Source organism: Phragmites australis, chromosome 12, assembly GCF_958298935.1.
Source record: "Phragmites australis chromosome 12, lpPhrAust1.1, whole genome shotgun sequence".
NCBI lineage: Eukaryota > Viridiplantae > Streptophyta > Magnoliopsida > Poales > Poaceae > Phragmites > Phragmites australis.
In genome coordinates, this window is record NC_084932.1 from 264337 (window position 1) to 286195 (window position 21859).

At 39.0% G+C, this 21859-nt stretch overlaps 2 protein-coding genes across 8 annotated transcripts; one reads left to right on the plus strand and one right to left on the minus strand.

Moving 5' to 3' along the window:
* Positions 1–309: 309 nt before the first annotated feature.
* On the minus strand, positions 310–6437 carry LOC133887079 (kinesin-like protein KIN-5A). Of its 2 annotated transcripts, XM_062326993.1 has the most exons (9): positions 6174–6437; positions 2632–2779; positions 2425–2531; positions 2174–2332; positions 1992–2075; positions 1552–1757; positions 1382–1483; positions 1176–1285; positions 310–1081 (listed from the first exon to the last, which is right to left on the minus strand). In XM_062326993.1, exons 4-9 carry the CDS (start codon positions 2216–2218, stop codon positions 708–710), a joined length of 921 nt encoding a protein of 306 aa, XP_062182977.1. In that variant the 5' UTR covers positions 2219–2332; positions 2425–2531; positions 2632–2779; positions 6174–6437; the 3' UTR covers positions 310–707. The 2 variants fall into 2 exon arrangements, with proteins under 2 accessions (XP_062182977.1, XP_062182978.1); XM_062326994.1 differs by lacking the exon at positions 2632–2779.
* LOC133887077 (phototropin-1A) lies at positions 5330–16422 on the plus strand. 6 transcript variants are annotated; one of them, XM_062326990.1, is made up of 25 exons: positions 5330–5400; positions 5511–5619; positions 5744–6020; positions 8902–9382; positions 9648–9830; positions 9970–10061; positions 10166–10439; positions 10562–10775; positions 10881–10951; positions 11244–11350; positions 11557–11606; positions 11699–11782; positions 12229–12288; positions 12370–12459; positions 12709–12785; positions 12932–13016; positions 13105–13185; positions 13712–13815; positions 14091–14140; positions 14548–14654; positions 15034–15156; positions 15250–15301; positions 15438–15550; positions 15668–15808; positions 15955–16422. In XM_062326990.1, exons 3-25 carry the CDS (start codon positions 6008–6010, stop codon positions 16075–16077), a joined length of 2775 nt encoding a protein of 924 aa, XP_062182974.1. In that variant the 5' UTR covers positions 5330–5400; positions 5511–5619; positions 5744–6007; the 3' UTR covers positions 16078–16422. The 6 variants fall into 6 exon arrangements, with proteins under 6 accessions (XP_062182974.1, XP_062182975.1, XP_062182972.1 ...); XM_062326991.1 differs by having other exon boundaries at positions 5332–5400; positions 5511–5555; XM_062326988.1 differs by having other exon boundaries at positions 5340–5619.
* Positions 16423–21859: the final 5437 nt, after the last annotated feature.

Here is a 21859-nt window from a genome sequence, read left to right on the forward strand (position 1 = left end):
CTAATCATTATTATTCATTTATTTGAATCGGTTGTCGACCATACATGCGAGCCTTCTATTTCCTCACACCAGCTGCCACGATACAACAATGATCGATCTTCTATGGAGACGTCCAATCAACATGTAGCTCATATGTAGCACCATCCGTCCGGTCCCAAGATAGTATACTTGATGTTTTGCCACAAATTTTGGGCATTAACTATATAGCTCATATGTAGTCTGATTAAGTGCGTTAGATTTTGATTTCAGAAAAAAATTCATCATGTTTTCGTAATTAACGAGTCTGAGGAATCAAAGAAGCCAGATATATAGCGCCGAAACAGAGACACTAATGGCATTCATTTAGCTCCGAATTCGAAATCAGAAATTACAGAGTCATTACCAGTGTTGTAGTGCCTACTATTGTGTAAAAAAGGTTCATAATGAAAAGGAATAATCAATTATGCTCCGTGAAAATTCCAACAACAAATTATAGGGATAACTAGCTGCGCAATTGCGTGGGCACTCGGCTAGTTATATTAATTCATCTTCTCTCATTCTAGCTAACAATGCAGTCTCGATCGTAGCAAAAAGATGAAGTAACTAAAAGATTTAGTGCGGTATTCATCTTCCAACAATGCACTCCCGATCGATTTTATCCCCCAGACCACCACTTGAACATCCACTAAACATATGTATCCTCTATACAGTAATAATATTTCTTCTAGTTAATTAATTGTAGCCAGAGGAGCTCTCTGGGACTGGGTTTCCAGAGTCGAAGCTGCTCGGTGCTGCTTCCCATTTCCATTTCCAACAAGTTTCGTCGGTGTCGTGCTGTCCCAGAATGACTTCACAACATCTTCAACACGAGTTACCAAATCCCCCATTGATTGCCTGCTCGGAATGTTAATCTCACGCCTTCTCGGTGTTGAACAGGTCGCTTCATCCACCTTATAATAATCTCCCAGAGACCTGTCGGCATTCCCTGAGATTTCTGTCGTCTTTTCATGGTGCCCATGTTGTAAGTGTTGGAGTTCCGCTCTCGATGCGATGATCATAGATTTCACATTCTCGCAATTGCCATGGTCTAACTTCAATGAATCTGCCAAACAAAGCAGTTTTGGAAATTTCAGACTACCAAAAATGCATACATAATAATATGCAGAAAAGGAGGCAACACTAGGCAGAACTAGTACCTTCCATAGAACAAAGAAGAGATTTGCATGAAACATCATTATCTTCAAATCCAGCGGTGGCAGCAGATGAAAATCTTGTATGAAGTTGGTTGTTTGCCTTGTTTCCGTCACTTCATTCAGGGAACAGGAATATTTTGCACATAGAACAAGTTGCTTCTCCTCTTCAAACTATTTATCCAACAAAACTATCTTAAAATTATCATTACCTTATGACTGAAGCCATGGCTTCTGCATTGCTTCTTCCAAGCGCCAGTACTGAATTCTGAGCAGCAATCCATTGTTCTGAGCACGAGTCTGCCCTTGTCTTGCTGTAGAATAAATCATGTGTGTTAGTTACTGTGTTTCAACAAATAACTGTGGAAACAGACGCACTTACCATTGCTGAAGATTCTCCGCCAAGAAGCATCTCTTCTGTTCAATAGATGATACGTTTTGGCGGAATGCCTCTTCACTTCTCTCCATGCAGGATTCCCATTGCTCTCTCATAGAAGATGTAAAATCATGAAGCTTGCTGGTTTCAGCTTGTAAATTGTTGGAACGCTCAAAAGCAGTCTCGTCAAGGCTGCATATATCATCTCGAACCTAGTGAAATGACCACATATGGAACTCAGATCAGTAGTGGTTTTCAGCTATTCACAGGTAGAATTGCTTCTCTTTGAAGAGAAATTGACTAGTATAATACAATAATAATATGCATTGGATTACAACCACAAGTATATCATTTGGTTTGGCATCGTCCAGATATTGAAGTGAATGAGAAGGAATTGAACTCATGAAGAAAAAGCACAGCAGTACTATGGACTAGAATATGCATACCATATTTTTCTTTCTAGCATTTGATTCTGCCAGTAACCCTGCTACCTTCTCCATCAAGTACTTCTCTTCATCAGCTGCAAAGACCTGAATCCATTTTGTGTCATCAGATTCTGAATCGTCCAAACAGATTTTTCCAGACCAATGCGGAATTTACAAAATATGTGACTGCAACAGAAGATTACCTCAAACTTCTTCTGAAGCTGGAAGAGTAGCTTTTGATGTGCCATCTGTGATTCTTCCAAGATCTTTGTCAGCTCCAATGCATGAGCATCTATAGTTAGGAAGAAGTTCACTGTAGTTGCAGAAACGGACTTTGTTCTCTCTAAATTTCTAGAGAGTCCCTGTATGAATGCAAGTTTTTATTAAACTACCATGATCAACAATATGAGAATAATCAATAAGTAAAAATTTAGCATTGTGATAAAAAAAGAACCTCATGCTGCTGCTCAATAAATGTACAAAGTTCACTTCTTGCTGAGAAAGCCCATTTTGTAATTCAATGAGTAATTGGTCAGCATCAACCAACAAGCCCTTCAAGCACTGCGCCGACCAAAGAAAATTCAATATGTGTTTAAGGGAATAATTGATCAAGATGGTCAGCATATTATAAGAGAATGATAGGATAATTAGGTACACTTACATCCTCAAGACCAGATGTGTGTGTGATAACTTGCGAATTAAGCTTTTCAAAGCTCGGTGTACTGTTTTCTTGAACCACAGCTAATAATATCGTTATGAATTTATTTTGTACTAGTATATATCATGATCTTGAAATTTAGTACCTCCGTCTGCATGTAAAAAAAAGTAATGTTAATGTCCAACTTTGAAATATGAGGTCTGAATGAAGGAGCTGGATGTGCAGCTGTATAGATGCAGAGGATGATAACATTTATTTGCGTTCATACAAGTTCTTAGTGCACATTAATTGCATCAAAATATACATCCATTGTAGTGTAGCTGGTTATTAAAACTAGGCTCTCACCCAGAGCTCTTTTACGATACCCTTAACCGAATGTGAGCCCTTGGTTCTTATATTGATCTATCTAATAGCCTAGATCAGCTAAGATTTCCATCCTAGAATGACCGGCCGGGAGTATCACTCCACCCGCTTAAGGGTAATATATAGTGTAATAATTTTGCATACTTGTTAGGACGGATACTTGTGGACATTTCTAATAGTCTCTTCTTTTTATTTACGAGTCTTACGTAAAATTTTAGTTCCTTAGTGAGTGTCTATGTGTATTTTAATAATGTAGAGATCGAAGATAAATCCTTGTACGGTTATAATAGCTTTAAAAAAAGGCCAATCGATCCATCCAACTGCATGCTCTGGTGACGTTGCTCGGCTGCAGCATCAACCGATCGATCGATTGGAGAAGATGGGCGAATTCATCAATCGTTGGTATGTCTGTTGAGAATATATTTAACGTGGTGTAGTGTTGATCTACTTGCTTGTACCATCCTTGGCTATCACATCGAAACTCCTCGTTCTTGCTTTCCTCTCCTCTGTTTGTTCTCCGATGAGCGTGCGGTGGTCGGCCATACGCCGGCCGGACATGTGGACACGTGATTTGACGAATGATGTGCTAAATTAGGTTTAGGCATAAAATGTCCATGGCGCCCCTAAGCAAAATTATTAAAACAGACTTAAAAGTCTGCATTACCCCTTTAAACAAACGGTTAGACATACATCCACCCTTTGTTGACAGTAGAAGGTACAGTAAAAAAATTCCTCGTCCAAAAGATCGTTCTCTCCTGGAGCGCTTATTTTGCTGCAGCACTTAATGTTGATGACTACATGTGTTGTTAACTTAAGTGCTTCTGGAGTATTTGTGCAACAGCTCTTGCAGATGTAAAGCGTGGATCGATACATGTGATGAATGCATGTGTTGTTAACTTGTTATTTCCGAGGGCACAACTAGCCATTTCCCGAGGCTAGCTCGAATTGTAGATTTTTGTGATGCTTATAAAATAAGTCACAGAACGGCCGTTTAAGCTAAGAACTTACTATGATAATAATATTATGGCAGTCGATTGTGTGCTACAACCGGCTATAATGATCTAGACCCAACTATTATAACTTTTGATTGTCACATTCACTTGTTTAGCAGACACAGCGTCGCACAGGATTACTTAAAAATCATCACTGATAAGTCCTGTACAGATGATTGACGTGAAAAAATGTTTATGATATTCTCAATGGTGAATACACAGACGGTTTTACTAAAATATTATCTGTGTGTTGACAGCTCTCAGATACCAACGATTTTATTGAAAAATCATATGTGTATTGTTGAACGACGCATACACCGTATGAAAAATCATATATGTCTAATAGCCGTCTACACACATACGATATTTTAATAAAACCGTTTGTGTATTTTCGCTTTATACACATACGATATTTTTTATAAATATTCGTCTATGTCTAAATGATCAACACTGACATATTTTATAAATATCTATTTGTAGTATATATTTAAAAATTCATAAATATTCATACGAAGTCAGATGAAGAAACTTTTATATGAAAATTATAGGTTTTGATAAAATCTACAACTTTGTAGTTTATAAACTTTTTTATTTAAAGTTATTTAGATACTAAATAATTATTTAAACTTTTGGATAACAAAGGTCAATTGGATAAAATATCGTAATACTATTAGCAATGATGTATAGGTGAGATGGTACGAAAGCTGCGTGCGAGACTTAAGTTCACGAGTTCAATGCCTACAAACTAGACACGTACGTATTTTATACGAAAAATTGTATGACTTGCGACGCACCACCCTACCCTTACGGGTGGCTCAGGTGTAAAATTATATTTTTTATTTTTTCTATATTGAAAATATTTTTTTCTATTATTACATACCGTTCTTTTTAAGATTTGTCGGTGCTATATTATATTACAAACGGACGATTAACCGTCTATAATAAATACAATATCACATATACTTTCATACAGATGACTTTATTTTCTGTGATATACGTTAAAAATCCTGTGCGATAACGTGATTTGTGGTAGAGATAGTGGTTCCGAACCGACTGTTGGACTGATTGTAGTATTGAGCTAATGAATTACATTCAAGAAAGATAGACAGCTTAAGTAGCAGTGCGGTTACATGGACATGGACATGGACATGGACACTGACACTAGTGAGAGCAGACAGCGCGTCATGGGCGACTTGGATGGATGGCGATCGATGCATCCATCCATACTCCACTAGTCCACTTGCTTGGCTTTGCTCTTGCATGGCTGGACAACGACGCAAGTAGCTAGCTAGCCCATACAAGTACTACTACTGTAGTACTAGTATACAGTGTCAGTAGAGCACAAGAGCTCCCAATGCAATGCAATGCAATGCAATTCCTGATGGACACTATCGACAGACTGCATGTACTCCTATAGGTCGCTGCTTTGTCTTCATCGATCTGTCTGTATGTTCTCTCACTCCATCTCTGATCTCTCTCTTTCTCGTGTGCTGTGGCCTGTGGGCGTGCCTTGCTTGCATCCATCAGTTTCAGGTGATCAGTAGCCTCCCTCCATCTCCATGCCGCCATACGGTACGGTTCCCTCTCTCCAGCACTCACTAGTCATCACCTAGCGATAGATATGGATCTACTATACGTACGTACGCGCCTTGTCCTCATGTATATTTGTACATGTACTAATTGTTATATATCATATACCTATATATATTTAATTCCTTTCCGTCTTAATTAATTTCCTTAGCTAGCTTGTTGGATTTCAGATGCATGAATGCGCTATATATCATGTGATATATACGATGGCCAAATCCCAATACCAATCTCAATAAAGAAGAAGAAGAAGAAGAAAGGCAAGCTAGCCACCGGAGTACAGCCACCGGAGAAGAGAGGAGGAAGAAGAACGACACACCACATCGAGGAGCGAGGTGCTTGGATTGCGCTGTTGCATCATCCTCCAGCTGCTAGCTGCTCATACCCATAGCTGGCTCGCTCAGAATTATATATATTTCTGATCGAGTCAGATCGAAATGGCTTCCAAAGGTACGGTATGCATGCACGTATCTGAAATAGTTTGAATTCTTGATCGATTTTGCATATATAATCCGGACACACACAACACACTGCACATATACATAATTAAGCGCGCGTGCAGTGCATGCAGCATGGATCGATGAATTACTAGCTAATACTTACTGCTTGATTGTTAGGCCACCAGTTTGCATCTCATCTCTTCCTCTTCTGAGCTAGCTCTAGCTAGCTGGTTTCAATTGGATCAGCCTGCAGCTAGCCATGCAGTTAGTTAATCTTTTTTTTAGATAATGGCAGTTAGTAAATCTGATACGAGCAGACTAGCCTATACGTTAACTCCATATATGCCTTCACAATTCTATCCCATTTGGAATTTAGTTTTCAGTTGCTGTCGCCTTACATATATAATATAATTGATCTATCCCTGAAAAATTGCTGAAATTGGTGATTTGATCTCCCCCTGCCTGCCTGCCTGCGCGCCTAGCTAGATTTTTAGTTCTCTGCACTGCGTCACGATCGATCGGAAGGAGATTCAGATGCCCTCCCCTCAGGTCGAGCTGAGGAAGACGTCGATAGATAGGGATAGCTGCAAAGCTGCTTGCAAATTGATCTAGCTACGACCTTATCCGATCGATAGCCCAAGCCGCCAGTCGTCAATCATTCATTGGCTAGCTCCATTTTGATTTAGATATATAGATAGATAGATTCCTGTATTTCTGCAGTGGATATATACATCTCTTTCAACTCCTTCAATTTGCTTGCTACTCAGCTGATAGCGATCGAGACATGACTTATTTTTCTTTGTATGTGTAGAGCTAGCTGCTAGTAGTTTTACTGCTGCATTTGCACTGCGAGTTGCAGCTGGACGAAGCCGACATGAATATTACCAGTGTTACTACTAGTAGCAGGTCTTTCTTCATTGTGATTGTAGTAGTAACCTGCAACGCAACACAGAGTATATATATCTCTATCTGTTATACTATATATAATAGTAGATCCCATGCATATGCATGGCCTGCCCGTGAACGAAGTGAAAAATGACTAGTATCTTTAAAGATCGATAAAAGTAGCTAGGCACAAATTAAAGTGAATCACATTCCATGCATGTCTTTTGTTCTGTCTCACAAGCATATATCCATATCTCCTTTCTTTTTAAAATCTTTTAAAAAGAAAAGAATAAAGAGAGAAGAATTTCTTTTACCTTCTTCAACAAACTTTTTGAGTTAAGAATCCATATATAGCCACCAGTTCTTTTTCCCCATCATTTTTTTTTTCAAAAAGACAGCATCAGATATAACGATGTTATTATAAAAGAAGAGAGTTGATCTAGTTTATAAGAAAAAATTAGACTTAAAAATCTTAACAACTACATAATTGATTTAGGGTCCGAAAACCTTAACAAATGACTATTTTCTTTTCCCCTATCGTTTTCACTCAACAATATTAATGGATTGCAACCAGCTAGCTACTATGACCGTACTAAAACTTTGAAATCTTGTATCATAATTCGTACGCAAGTCCTCCAACTTCTTTACATGTGTGAAACTTTTCCGAGCCTCATTTCCCAGCAACTCTCAACAAGTTCCTAGTTTTGATTTTTAGATCTAAGTTCCATGCAAAATTCAAAAAGCTCGATTTTCATATTTAAGTAAGTTCCTTGCAAGTATCACCTATACTTGAAGCAAAATAACACAAGTTTTGATATAAAAAAACTCAGGAAAATAGCAAGTTTGATAAAAAAAAATCAGCATGCTCAGGAATAAAGAGAAAGAGAGAGTATTGCAAATAAAGCTGTCCAACCTGCCCGTGCACCAGCCATAAATAGACCATATTTGGTAGACCTTTGTCTTTCATCCTCACGTCAGATTTTAAGATTATAGATTAAAATAAGATAGTTTAAATATTAGTTTATAGTTTAAAATAAAAATAAGATGTATCATCTAAATATTTTTAATATACCTACAGCTCTAACTCCATAAATTTCAGTAGCTAGTAATATCCGGTTTCAAGAATTTTTAAAACTAGAGCTCTACCAAATAAAATCATAGTATCATTAAAACTCGCTTGACAACCACACTAGACATGAGCTCTCGTTGATACAGTAAGGGTATGTTTGGTTCCTCGCGTCTCCCCATCTTGATCAAATGGATGCGTAGAATCTCGAAAAAAACATTCATTTAGTTGCCTGTAGCCACTTTTGCAGCCTAGCCCAATGAATACAAATTTACAGGTTTATCCTAGCCCAGGAGTGAAGCTCGATTCGAGCTTTACTCCGCAGCCTGACTCGACAGATATAGGTTTTGCATCCACTTATATAGTTAGAATCACTTATAGTCGGATTCACTTATTAGTGTCACAAAATTTTCTTCATGCAATTAAGTAATCACAATCTATATTAGTGTCAAAAAATCTTATTCATGCAATTAAGCAATCATAATCTTATATTCACTCATACGACTTTAGATTAACCAATCGAATAAAAATTTAGATCAAACTACCTAAACAGATACAACTAACTAAATACTTTTATTTTTAATAAATATAGATTCACATAACCTACAACATATCTCTACAAAACATCCTCCGGAGAACCAAACGGACATCATGGCTATGGATGTAACTCGAGCTCGGTGCTAGAGAAAAGTGGGAGAGATGGAGTTGGAAACTTTACACAGGAAAAGGAAAGGACAGGCAAGCGTGGAGAGGGGAGACGCGCAAAAGCATTAGATATAATTTGAAGGGCGTTGAGATCTCTTCATGCGCGTAAATTTTACAAACAATTTGTAGAAAGTAATTCAATTTCATAGAACGGGTTGTGAATTTTTTTGGTATAATCAATCCATTGGTGAGTGACAGAGTAGAATGATGGATGAATGTGGTGATTACGATGCAGGTCTTCCGCGCGACTCCCGGGGTTCCCTCGAAGTCTTCAACCCCAACTCCGGCGCTTCTTCTTCCTCCTTCCTCCGCCCACCAGCAAAGCCGTCCACTTCCCCATTCTCCAGTCTTGCCGGGGATGTGCAGCAGCAGGAGGAGGATAAGGAGGACGTGGTGGGCAGGGCCGCGCAGAGGGCCGCCGAGTGGGGCCTCGTGCTCCACACCGACGAGCACACCGGCCGCCCCCAGGGCGTCGCCGCCCGCCCCTCCGGTTCCTCCCGCAGCAGCGGCAGCATCGACGAGAGGACCAGCGGCGGGGACGGCGGCGGCAGAGCGCTCCCCCGGGTGTCGGAGGAGCTCCGCGCCGCGCTGTCGGCGTTCCAGCAGACGTTCGTGGTGTCGGACGCCACCCGCCCCGACCACCCCATCCTCTACGCCAGCGCAGGCTTCTTCAACATGACCGGCTACTCCTCCAAGGAGGTCGTCGGAAGGAACTGGTTCGTACGCTTACTTCTACACTGCCACTGCCAGTACCACTACCACTACACTACGGTTGTCGTTTGGACATACTCATATTTCAGTACCACGTACTCCATCATTTTGTTTCACTGTCAACTTTCAGAGTTTCAGTTCATCAACCCTCAAATTACACCTCTACATGAATGAATGAATGAATGATAAACAATATATTGCCTCCACATTACCATCGTTTTAATTACAGTATGTCTACTGACACTAACAGACACACTCTTGGTCTTGCAGCCGCTTCCTTCAAGGCTCCGGGACCGACCCAGCAGAAATTGCAAAGATCAGACAAGCTCTTGCAGCTGGATCCAACTACTGCGGTCGCGTTCTTAATTACAAGAAGGATGGTACGCCATTCTGGAACCTCTTAACCATTGCCCCCATCAAGGATGAGGATGGCAGGGTCCTCAAGTTCATCGGGTGAGCTTTCTCATCGCATTAGCAGATTCTTATCTTTCACTTCATCTCACAAACCGCCTTCTGTTTTAACCCGTTGTGCATGTATTAGGGAGATGGTCGTGTCACAATTCTAATTTCGCCGTTTCTGTTGCTGTCCCAGGATGCAAGTGGAAGTGAGTAAATACACTGAAGGGAACAAGGACATGGTTGTTCGTCCAAATGGATTGCCAGAATCACTCATCAAATATGATGGTACTACTACTAATTTAGCCTATGCTTCGCAAAGGTTTTAAACACAAAGTCTTTGGATTTTTAGAAAGTAGGTTTCAAACTGAAAATAATACTATGCACTGCAGCAAGACAGAAGGATCAGGCCCGTAGCTCGGTGTCTGAGCTTTTGCTGGCTCTCAAGAATCCACGGTCACTGTCAGAATCAAGAAATAGCACCTTCAAAAGAAAATCTCAGGAATCAGAAGGTGTGTTTCCGAGTGATGGTCCTGGCAAAAGAAGCTCTGAAAGTGGGTCTCATCGTAACTCTCGCAGTGGAATTAGAAGCTCTCTGCAGAAAATCAGTGAAATACCCGAAGGAGGGAATAAAACTAGAAAATCTGGTTTGCGTTCATTTATAGGGTACGCTATGGTCATTGTCCATACAAGTCAAATGATAATATCACAGCATCTGCTTTCTTAATTTCCTTGCAGAATCCCTGTCCCGTCATTTTATTTTTGTCACATTTAACTCGTGTGTGCAGTTTTCTTGGTATGGGCCATGGAAATGTAGAGAAGAATATGCTGAAACCAAGAGAAGAAGATCCACTACTTGACAGTGATGATGAAAGACCTGAGAGCTTTGATGATGAGCTTAGGAGAAAAGAAATGAGAAGGGGTATAGACTTGGCTACTACACTTGAACGTATTGAAAAGAATTTTGTCATCACCGATCCAAGATTACCTGATAATCCAATTGTAAGACAAAACTGTGATTTCTCCTGCCTTTGAAAACTCTCTTCTTTTTATTGATAGACATGGACTTTTCATCAAACTATATTTATTATTTGGGCAATATTACAGATATTTGCATCGGATAGCTTTCTGCAATTGACAGAATATAGCCGTGAAGAGATATTGGGAAGAAATTGCAGGTAAATGACGATCTCACTTTACCTTCTTCTTGATTAACACAATTTCACTGCAATCAGTTAAGTTTTAGTAATTTCAGCTGTTAATAAACTAACTATTAGAAGGGAGGATGCCTGCATGCTACCTCCCTCCCCTTGTAATTTTCATGCGCTATTCAATCATAATTAGACAGCGTGGCAAAATCTTCAAACTGCACCTTTATTGTTCTGTATGCTCTAGACTGCTCTAAGTTGGCGTCTCGTGTAAATGGCTAATGTATCACTTTACCAATGTTTCCCTTTCTCTAACTTGCAGGTTTCTTCAAGGCCCTGAAACTGACCGTGGGACAGTTAAGAAAATAAGAGATGCCATAGATAACCAAACAGAGGTCACAGTTCAGCTGATAAATTATACAAAGAGCGGTACGTTACTCTTCACATGCTTGCATCTTCTTGTAAGATCATGATGCAATTTCTGCTCACGATTTGTTCCCCAAACATCTACAAGTACATAGATCCAGTGTCTTACTGCTGATTGATGACAAAAGGAGTCTGATTATGTGTAAATATCTTTTCCCATGGTGATGAATCTAACTAAAACTACTTGCGGGACTTATTCAATTGGGCAGGTAAAAAGTTCTGGAACCTCTTTCACTTGCAACCGATGCGTGATCAGAAGGTACTATAATAAAGGACATGGGAAATGTTTGCTCCGGATTTTGGTTTGCAACTATTTCGCATGTAATTTGAGATGCAAAAAATTTGAACCAGGGTGATGTTCAGTACTTCATTGGGGTTCAATTAGATGGAACTGAGCGTGTTCCTGATGCTGCTGCAAAAGATGGTGCCATGCTGGTTTGTAACTACTTTACTCAATAGTAGCCTATCTGTGCATGCTATCACAAGTACCAAAAAATGGCAGATATATCTGCACTACATACTATATTATCAGTGAAGGCTTCAGTAGTGCTAATGTTTGCAAAGTTTTATAAGCACCGACTAGCGTTTACCAAAAAATTGGATCTCTTAAATCCTGCTGGTCAACATTACTACTAGCAGAACTATGGTATGTATGATATTCTAAAATTTCCAATTCTCCATAGCTAACGGTCTATTTGGTCAGTTCATCAATTCTGTGAATGTTCTGATGACTTCCCTCCTTAAAGGACTTGTTTTTGTTTTGGTCTGCATAAAGCCATAAACTATTTTTGACCACTAAATTTTGGGTACCTTAATCTCTAAATTTCCCTTCTCAGAAATAACAGCTTGTTGAACATTAACCCGAATTATTCATCTACCAGGTTAAGAAAACTGCAGACAATATTGACGAGGCGGCAAAGGAACTTCCAGATGCCAATTTGGTTAGACTAAAGCATTACTCATTTAGTCCATAAAACTAGTATGTGTGGGCACTTCTAACAGAAATCTGTGGTCATATTCAGAGACCAGAGGATCTATGGGCAAATCACTCAAAACTAGTCTTGCCAAAGCCACATATGAAGGATACTGCATCATGGAGAGCCATCCAAAAGGTATTCTAATGCTATACATAGTTTACCAAACAGCTACTTACATGCCATTTCAAGGCTACTGGATGAACATGGTATCATCATGGAGACACTTGAAAGAGTGATTGACAGCATTCTGCTGTAGAATACAGTAGTCTTAGCAGAATACTGATTATATGCCTATTGGGAGATCATTGTGGACAACTGGACAAGTACATATTATACAACATTTTCTGAAACCTCCCATAAGAATCGTGCTATTTTTCTTGGCAGGTTCTTGAGAGTGGTGAAAGCATCGACTTGAAACATTTCAGGCCAGTAAAACCTTTAGGGTCTGGTGACACTGGCAGGTAAGAACTCCTATTTTTAGTTTTAAATGGTAATAATAGCTTAGTTTAAATACAAGCATTGCTAATACATTAGAGTCCTTTTGATTTTTCATTTTGCATTCACAATTTTAAACAGTAAATTATGTGCATTATTGTTGGAATTGCAGTGTGCACTTGGTGGAGTTGCTAGGCACAGGTGAATACTTTGCCATGAAAGCTATGGACAAAAGTGTCATGCTTAACCGAAACAAGGTTTGAGTAGCAAATTTCATCACACAAAATTTCCATTACTTCTACCTTCGATTCTTGCTTTCTGTCCCTGACTTTCTAGTGTATGTAGGTCCATAGAGCTACTGCTGAACGACAAATCCTTGATATGCTGGACCACCCGTTCCTTCCGACATTATATGCATCATTTCAGGTGTGTTATGTTGATAAAGGCTAGTATATTATTAAAATATGATGCTCGGCTCATTAATGTTTAAACTTCTCTATATTAATCTGCTCTTCTGATTTCTAACATCTGAACATGTCAACCGAAGTCCTTTGAGATCCCTCCCAGCTTGCATAACGCCTTTTTGTTATGTGTTAGAATTTTATTGTATTTTCATTAGACCCTGCTCTGATGTTATGCTAAATTTTGTACTTAGGCCAGGTTTTAAGGGTTTGAGATTATGCATAGGCACGAAAGTTTTAAGTTTCTAACTTCTGAATTTAAGCTTATATAAGAAGACACTCCAACGACACATAAGCCTTCAGATTAAACCAGTTTAATGTTTTGTTCAAACCAGCCCTTAGTTGTAATCTGGTAGGCTGTCTACATTATGTTTTGTATTTTCTTTAGGAGGGATGAGTTCTATTGTTTTATGACAAACTGCTGCGTCACAGCTCATGTTTTTTTTTTTAAAAAAAAAGTTTGGCATTATATTTTGTGCTGAATGTTGCAGACAAAGACACATATATGTCTCATTACTGACTACTGCTCTGGTGGGGAGCTCTTTATGCTACTTGATAGGCAACCTTTGAAGGTTCTAAAGGAAGATGCGGTCAGGTGATCAGTGAGCTATTTCTTTTGCTTAGAATGGTGGGATTATGTGCATTACATTTTTTGCACCCAAAAATAAAAAAGTGTCATTTGTGTGTGTGTGTTTTGGGGGGGGGGGGGGGGGTAGGTCACATGTGGAGAAAACTTGAAATCAAAGAAAACCAAACTAGTAAGGGGCCAGTAACGGACCCATTACCGAGTGGCGGGGGTCCATGAATTTCGTAAATCTGGAATTTTTCATCCACTTGAAAGGAACACAACGTGTTTCATGATTTGTGCAGGTTCTATGCTGCAGAAGTGGTCGTTGCACTGGAATACCTGCATTGCCAAGGTAGACACATACACAGATACACCACACCATACTGTTTACTTATTGTATACATGAAACTCTCTCATTTTTAAAAATAAAAAATAAAAAAGACCTCTCCCATCGGTGGTCTATAATGCCATTCCTCTCGGCACTGATTCATATTCAATAACCATACTTGCATAGTTGCATCCGCTTATGTTTTACTCGACCAACAGTAATTATTTATCCACCTTTTGAGTACATGTTTTCAGTAAAGATATAACTATTCAAGAAAGTGGTAGGCTTCCTTACCAGATAAAAAAAAAGTCTGGCACTTACTTTATGATAACCCATCACAATGCTTTTTTTAGATGTCCATCACAATACTTGAAAAGGTTGAGTTCTGAACTGCTTATAAGTGTCTATTGTTTCCTTTTCTTTTGTCATAGGTATAATCTACCGAGACTTAAAACCGGAGAATATTTTACTTCATAGAGATGGGCACATTTCCTTGACAGACTTTGATTTGTCTTGCTTGACATCATGCAAACCACAGGTAATAACTTAATAGATCTCATCAGACAGTTCACAGTTGTTATTTTAATTCCTTAACCTCTTTCTCTTTCAAGCAATTCGTAGATCATTTATGTGGTAATCTTTAAAGTGAGGAAAAGAAGGCTCTTTGATCGAAATGTGTGGTATTCCATTTTACTTCTATGTTTTTGAAAAGACATTTATATTGATACTACTTGGCAATTTACTGGTATTAAGCGTGAAAATTTCTCGTGCTCCGGAATAAGCTTGTTGATGCATTTTATTGGTAATGAACTAATAGCATGATAGGAATCTTCAAGTGACAGTACGTAGCAGCAACATATCACTTCTACTTCTTGCACAGTATGATATGTAGATGAATGACTTGTGTTGTTTGATAGGTGTTTCTTCCGGAAGGTGCCGATAAGAAAAAAAGGAGGAAGAGCAGGAGTTGTCCCATATTTTTTGCTGAACCTATGCGAGCATCCAATTCGTTTGTTGGTACAGAAGAGTACATTGCACCTGTATGTATATGCTCCTTTCATTCTGCGATGTTTTCCCAACATCTCCAATGCTTGTCTGTCTGTGATATATATATAGTTAGCTATCTCTTGCAGGAGATTATTACTGGAGCAGGTCATACAAGTGCTGTTGATTGGTGGGCGCTAGGTAACTCGTCCACTAACGAAACAGTTACCTCTTTGACAAACAGCTAGCTAGGGAAATAGAATAAAATAACAATGAGTTATACATGGTAATAACAATGAGCATGCATGCATGCATGCATGCATGTTTGTTGATGCAGGAATTCTTCTGTATGAAATGCTGTATGGTTATACGCCCTTCAGAGGAAAGACGAGACAAAGGACCTTTGCTAATATTCTGCATAAGGACATCAGATTTCCTGCGAGTATATCGGTAATTAATTAAGCACATATATATGCATTCCAGCTGTTTGGAATGAGTTAATTATATTTACATTGTGGGGGAGGTATAGGTATAGGTATATAATATATCATATATGCATGCATGCAGGTGAGCCTGGCGGGGAGGCAGCTGATGTACCGGCTGTTGCACCGGGACCCTGCAAACAGGCTGGGCTCATACGAGGGAGCTAACGAGATAAAGCAGCACCCCTTCTTCCGCGGCATCAACTGGGCGCTTGTTCGCGCCACGGTAATCTTATCCTAATTTTGTTTAGTCATCAGCTAAGCTAGTTAATGGACGATGGATTCCACTCCAGCTCTTTTTTGGAGTAATATAACTAACTGTTTAATTTGTTTTGCCTGTAATGTATGTATGTATGTATGTACGAATTGAAGGCTCCCCCGAAGCTGGAGGTTCCCCTGTTTTCGTCGGATGGCGGCGGCATGGGAGCTCAGACTGACACTGAGAAGCAGGAGGGGCCAGCAATGATGAGCGACGCTGCTGCTGATGTCTTCTGAACGAAGATGAAGATGCATGCATGATAATATATCAAGCTACTCTAGATGGAGACGATAAGATGCCTTATGCCTCGATCGTGTACCATGGATGATCCTCTGCTCAGTGCAAGGATCGATGCCTTGCCTACAATATAATAATGTCGTCGATCGTAACTGCCGTTTTTAGTCATATCATATACTTATATATGTATGTATGTACATGCAGAAGGTATATATGATATGAGCGAGAATAACAATTAAGGATCATATCGAGCTAGAGTTGTTCAGTCGGTCGCTCCTGTAAAACTATCCCTCCGTTTAAAAATACAGGGAATAAAACAAAATGAAACGGGATGGTTTTGCTTACCCCAGAGACTGCAGGATGTTGCGGCCAGAGTCGGTCGCTCACCTCTGTGAAGCCTTCGTGGGTGGTGAAGTTGTTGGTCCTTTTTTGCTATTTCTACCGGTTGAAACATCTTTTAACTTGTGGAGTAGTGGGTTCTACCAGTTTTCGTCTATGTGAAGGTCTCGTTAACTAATACATTGACATCACGATAAAGTCGTCGTGGTTAGGATGGCACAAGCGGTGGTTTTACTATGAGTGCTTTGTGCCTCAGGCACCCTCGAGTATAGAGGCGTCCGGACGAATCCGAGTTCATGCTGACAATCAGGCCCATCGATCAGCATGTTCGAAATGGACGACGGAACAGGACCCTCACCGGTTTTGGGCCCTCGATTTTCTGGCTAGCTCAGTAGTACTAAGTTAATCTATGCAGTTAGTAGAAGCTAATCAAGTTCACACTCCATTACTTAGTGAGCCAACCGTTAGCACGCTATTCTTGAAAACTGCACAAGTCTCTCTCTCTGCCCTGCCTAGTGCATTCCTGCTTAAACACTTGAATAATAATATTGTTGATGACTGATGAACCATCGATCCGTTGAATTTGTAAGAGAGATGGGGAATATTTTGAGTAGACGAATTAAAGGAGTACACATGAGGTTTTTAGACAGGTTCGAACATCCCTCAGGATAATAGACATACGTCATGTTTGTCTTGTATTGATTTTGAAATTGTTACAAAGGGGAGCGTGACTAGTCTAGATAGATCCAACCTAGTTGACGGATTCTTTGTGTGTACTCGAAGAAAATCAAGCTGTGAAAGGCTTCTAATGTCTTATAGCTTGTGCGACTTGTCCTACGTAGGGTCTCCAGGCTCCGTATATATAGGGAGAGCATCGTATCTCCTGTGAAGTCTTCATTTTTATTTTTGGAGATAAACTTCCCTATTTATGAGATATCGTGGATGCCTACGGATAGTTCATTCATCTAGGGATTCCCTTCCTGGAGATAGAGGTATGCTCCAAAAATATCGGGTAATCTAGGGTATCCGGATATGTCAATTACGTGATAGTCATCGTCAAGTGTCTAATAGAAACTAATTATATATCAAAATATAGTAGCAAACTATATTTTAAATAATGCCAAAAGAATGCAACTAAAGAATTTTAATTAATAGTGTCGAGTAGGGCATTATTAGATATTAGAGCTAAAGAAATATAAAATCGATGCAACTAAAGTTTCTTTTACCAGTTCAATTGGACATGTCAACCTAAATAATAGGATAAAGTAAAGTTTTTTTTTGTCAGTTCAATGTGACAACAAGTGAACATAGCATGGCATAGAAAAAAATTATATGTTTAGGCTGCATTATTGTACCAATATTATTTAATGGTTGTAGTTTAATTGTAATTTATTTCTACCAAATTGAGGGCTGCACGTTATTTCATTTTTAGGAATTTCTCAAATATTCCTCTTACATCTAGAGACAAACATTAATTTCAAATGAAAGTAAACGATATTATGATTGTATCCAACAAAAATAGTTTGCACTTTTTCATATAGAGGGCACAATTCCAGTTTGGCACAAGCCCCCCATACTTAGCGATACGGTCCTGCCGGCAAGAGGCTCTGGAGATGAGCCAACAACTTGAGGCGTCGCCCGTGCAAAGGCAAGCGCACCCTCTGCATTGGTGGTGATTGGGTATTATAGGAGATTGAGGGAACATAGGGTGTAATTTTAGGGGGTAAAAACGATTGACGGATAGGATCAAAATGTTTATGTTAAGGATGGACGAACGAGATCAAATTTTCCTACTAAACTCGTGTTTTTATATATTATTAGTAAATATAAATAGATATAGATATAGATTCTTCATCAACAATATAACCACTCACCTCCAGCACTATAGACAAGGATATATTAGCCACTGTCACATTACTTCTCATCATACATGAGATGAGAGCTACGCGCGCTTATAGAGGGATGAGAGCAAAGGTTGTCAGGATCACCACTTGCTCTTCGATTGATAAAATCGGAATGTAGAATCATGATTCTAGTAGATTTTAAAATTTACATACCTTTCATATGAAAAATGAACTATGTTCTTGAGCGGAGTATCTAATGTTTATTTTGGTATATTTAATTAAATATTGTAAATTTGAGTGCACTTATCCACATCAACTTCAATTAAACTTAATTATAAATTCCTTTTATTTCATTCTTTTGTTCAATCAATCATCTAAATATCTTGTTTTTTGGAGATCATTGCCATGGAATTCTTCTTCAAACATGAGTGGAGATTTAGTAATAGGCTTCTTTTGTGTTGAACCAATGTAATAAGGGATAGATTGTGTGCATCAAAAGATGTAGGGACCGAAACTATTTTTTAATTATCTAAAAAGATTTAAAGGCCTCATACGTGAATTATAATATTATTTAATAGAGAACAACCGGTAAGGATAAACCATGGCAAACTAAATTAATAAAATCTAGAGTAGTGATAGATACTGTTAAATTTTAAATGTTAACTCTATGCTCAATAGAATCGTAATATTTTGATAGCCTTGGATGAGAGGGTGCCAAAAGCGTAAAGTCAAATCTCTGGAAGAGCATAGAAAAACTTCAGAAATAACCGTTTGAATGGAGCATAGAAAAACTTTAGAAATAACCGTTTGAATGGAGCATAAAAAATACAAAAATTAGATAAGATAGATAGATAAAGGATTTCTTTTTACATGAAGTTGGACCTCATCCCTGTGGATAAGCCATTTCATAGGAATTGCATAGGAGTTTGGGAAGCTCGATCCTTGGTTCCAAAGGGTCGATAGGAAATTTTTCAATAGAAATTGAATTATCCAAAGTTCCTATAATTTTCTTCCATTCAAAAGAGACTTCAAAATGCATTTTACTATGCTTCTCAAGATATTCTCTCAATTGGCATACGGAGTATTTCATAGTGGAATACGTATATTTTACAAGGGTCATCTTATTCTAGCAAAGAGAAAAGGCCCACCTGTCATCCGTTCATCGGAAAGCACTGCTGGTATTTATCTTGGAATTTTTTTTATTTTAACCTTTTTAAACTAATATTTTAATAACAATATGTAGGATACTAAATTTCTAGAAACTAGCTATTTTTATCACGTCAAAGAAAATGATGTGACTCGCCAACTTGGTCACGTCAATGTATTTGACGTGACCACTTTGTGTTCGTCCCGACACCTTTACACATGGGGCCGACATAGCACCCCTGAGTCACGCCAGAGAGATTGACGCGACCTCCTGTAATGCCACCCCCTTTAGCGTGACCCAGCTCCATACAGAGGGCAACGCTGGCACTTCTCTCCCACACCTCTTCTTCGACCTCCAGCCGCGCGCGAGCAAAGGCGACGGTCCGCGGCGACACTGACGAATCCCCTCATTTCTCCACCAATCGGACCCGATTCGAAGGGGATTTCGTGGAGATGTGTCCTAGGAAGGTAGTTCCTCCATTCCCTCTAAGTATTTTTGGTGTTTTTAGCTTGCATTCTTAGTTCAAGAGTAGTTAGTGTTTAGGATTTTATTGATGATGATCTATGAAATTTGTACGTTTTGGATTAGATCGGAGGTCAAATATCATGGTATAGATGTATTATTACGCATGTGTAATGTGTAGATTTTGTTGCATGAAATATATTTGGAGTAGGAAATGAAATTATATATGGTTAGTCTAAATGTATATGAGAAATGCATGTTTTTCTATATATATGAGTAATTTTGAATTGTTGTGATGAAATGATGAGGCGTAGGGATTGAAATGGATTATGTATAGGCTTTGCATTTGGTATAGCGATGGATATTTTTGCATATGTGAAATATTTGGATGGTTTGTGTAGATGGACCGGATTGTTTGTGTATTTTGTGGTGGCACGGTTAATGCAATAGGGTATTTGTAGTGTTGAATGTAAAAGTGTTAGGTGCATGTAAATTTCATAATAAATTGGTATTCGTGTAGTTGTATGGTATGACTTTCAATTTGTGGCGTAAGTAAAAGTGGGTACACACATCGCCCAGAAGTATCCCGATGTCAGTTGCAAGGATTCCCCCGTTCCTCCTGCTCTCCCTGTCCCAACTTATTACTATGGTAAGGCTATCGTGCTCCTTTAGTCGCTACATGAAGATACTGCTGCCCGCGCTTACTACATGTGCAAGGATTATCATATAAGTGTATATTTGTTATGTGTTAGGGTAAAAGTATATGGTATTACTTTTGCTGACATGATGTTTTAATAATGTGCAGGAGTGGGAGATGTGCTACTTCTTCTAATGGATTGATGGGTCTGAGATGTACGACCCTAGGGTTCTGAAGATGAAACGGTTTAGTCAGTATCTAAAGCCATATGACAAGTTTATTCGTTGGGTTCCTCTTCCACCAAAATTGACGGGTAAAGAGAAGTGATAAGTGAGCAGAGGACATGTAGCGGATCCTCCGTTGTGCAACTGTGAAAAGGGAAGCGTGCTTTGTGAACCTTCTAGGGGATCTCCTTACTTCTATTGTGAAGAGATGACAAAGGTAAAAACTGAGCATGATTGTTTGCTTACAATTTGAATGTGGTAGAATTAGATGTTATGTAACTTGTATCATGAATTGAATGTAGCGCTATGGTGCTACTTGTACTTTCAGGATTTATTGTATGGTCCCGATGGTGAATAGATAGAGGAGGAAGAGGATCAAGTGAAGTGGAATAGGGTGATAGAATCATGTTGTCCAAGGAAGTGCACTTGTTGTGTGACTTCTCGATACAGGATAGTGCCCTCCGAACTTGGTGTGGGGCACTACTGCGGGCATATGGTTGGCAAGGACATGGCTAGTTTTATGCATATTATCTATATTTTTTGTTTTGATATCCTATGTTGATTGTACCTTATTAATGGGAGTTCATATGAATTTGTTTTTAGGAATAGAGTACGCGGAGATGTTCTTGGGAGGAGTACCTTGATAAAGATAAGGTGGATTATGAGTTGCATGGTGGAGTAAGCGTCATCCGATGGTGCTATCAAACTATCTAGAGCACCGTAAGAAGGCAACTCGTGATTTTTGTCGAGCTATGTATCCCCACCACAAGAGAAGAGTCATAGATAGTCAAGAGGCAGCGGCTAAGGTGGTTTAAATGGAGGCAATGAAGACTCTTGTTGCTAATTTGCCTATGTTTGTCCCGGACGATGATGATGATGATGAGTTGCTCTATAATAGGTCGGATGATTAACATTAGGGGTTAGTTCGATGGGTATATGGTTAGTATCATATATTCGCGTACTATGTTATGTCCTATGTGGTTAGTGTCGATTGTACTATGTGAACCATATGAACTGTTTTATTTGTGTGTTTGGTATGTTTGTGTGAACCATATGAACTATGTGAATGGAGCATAATAGATGGATGCCGAGAACAGTTCATTAGAAAATGATTATAATATGTTATGA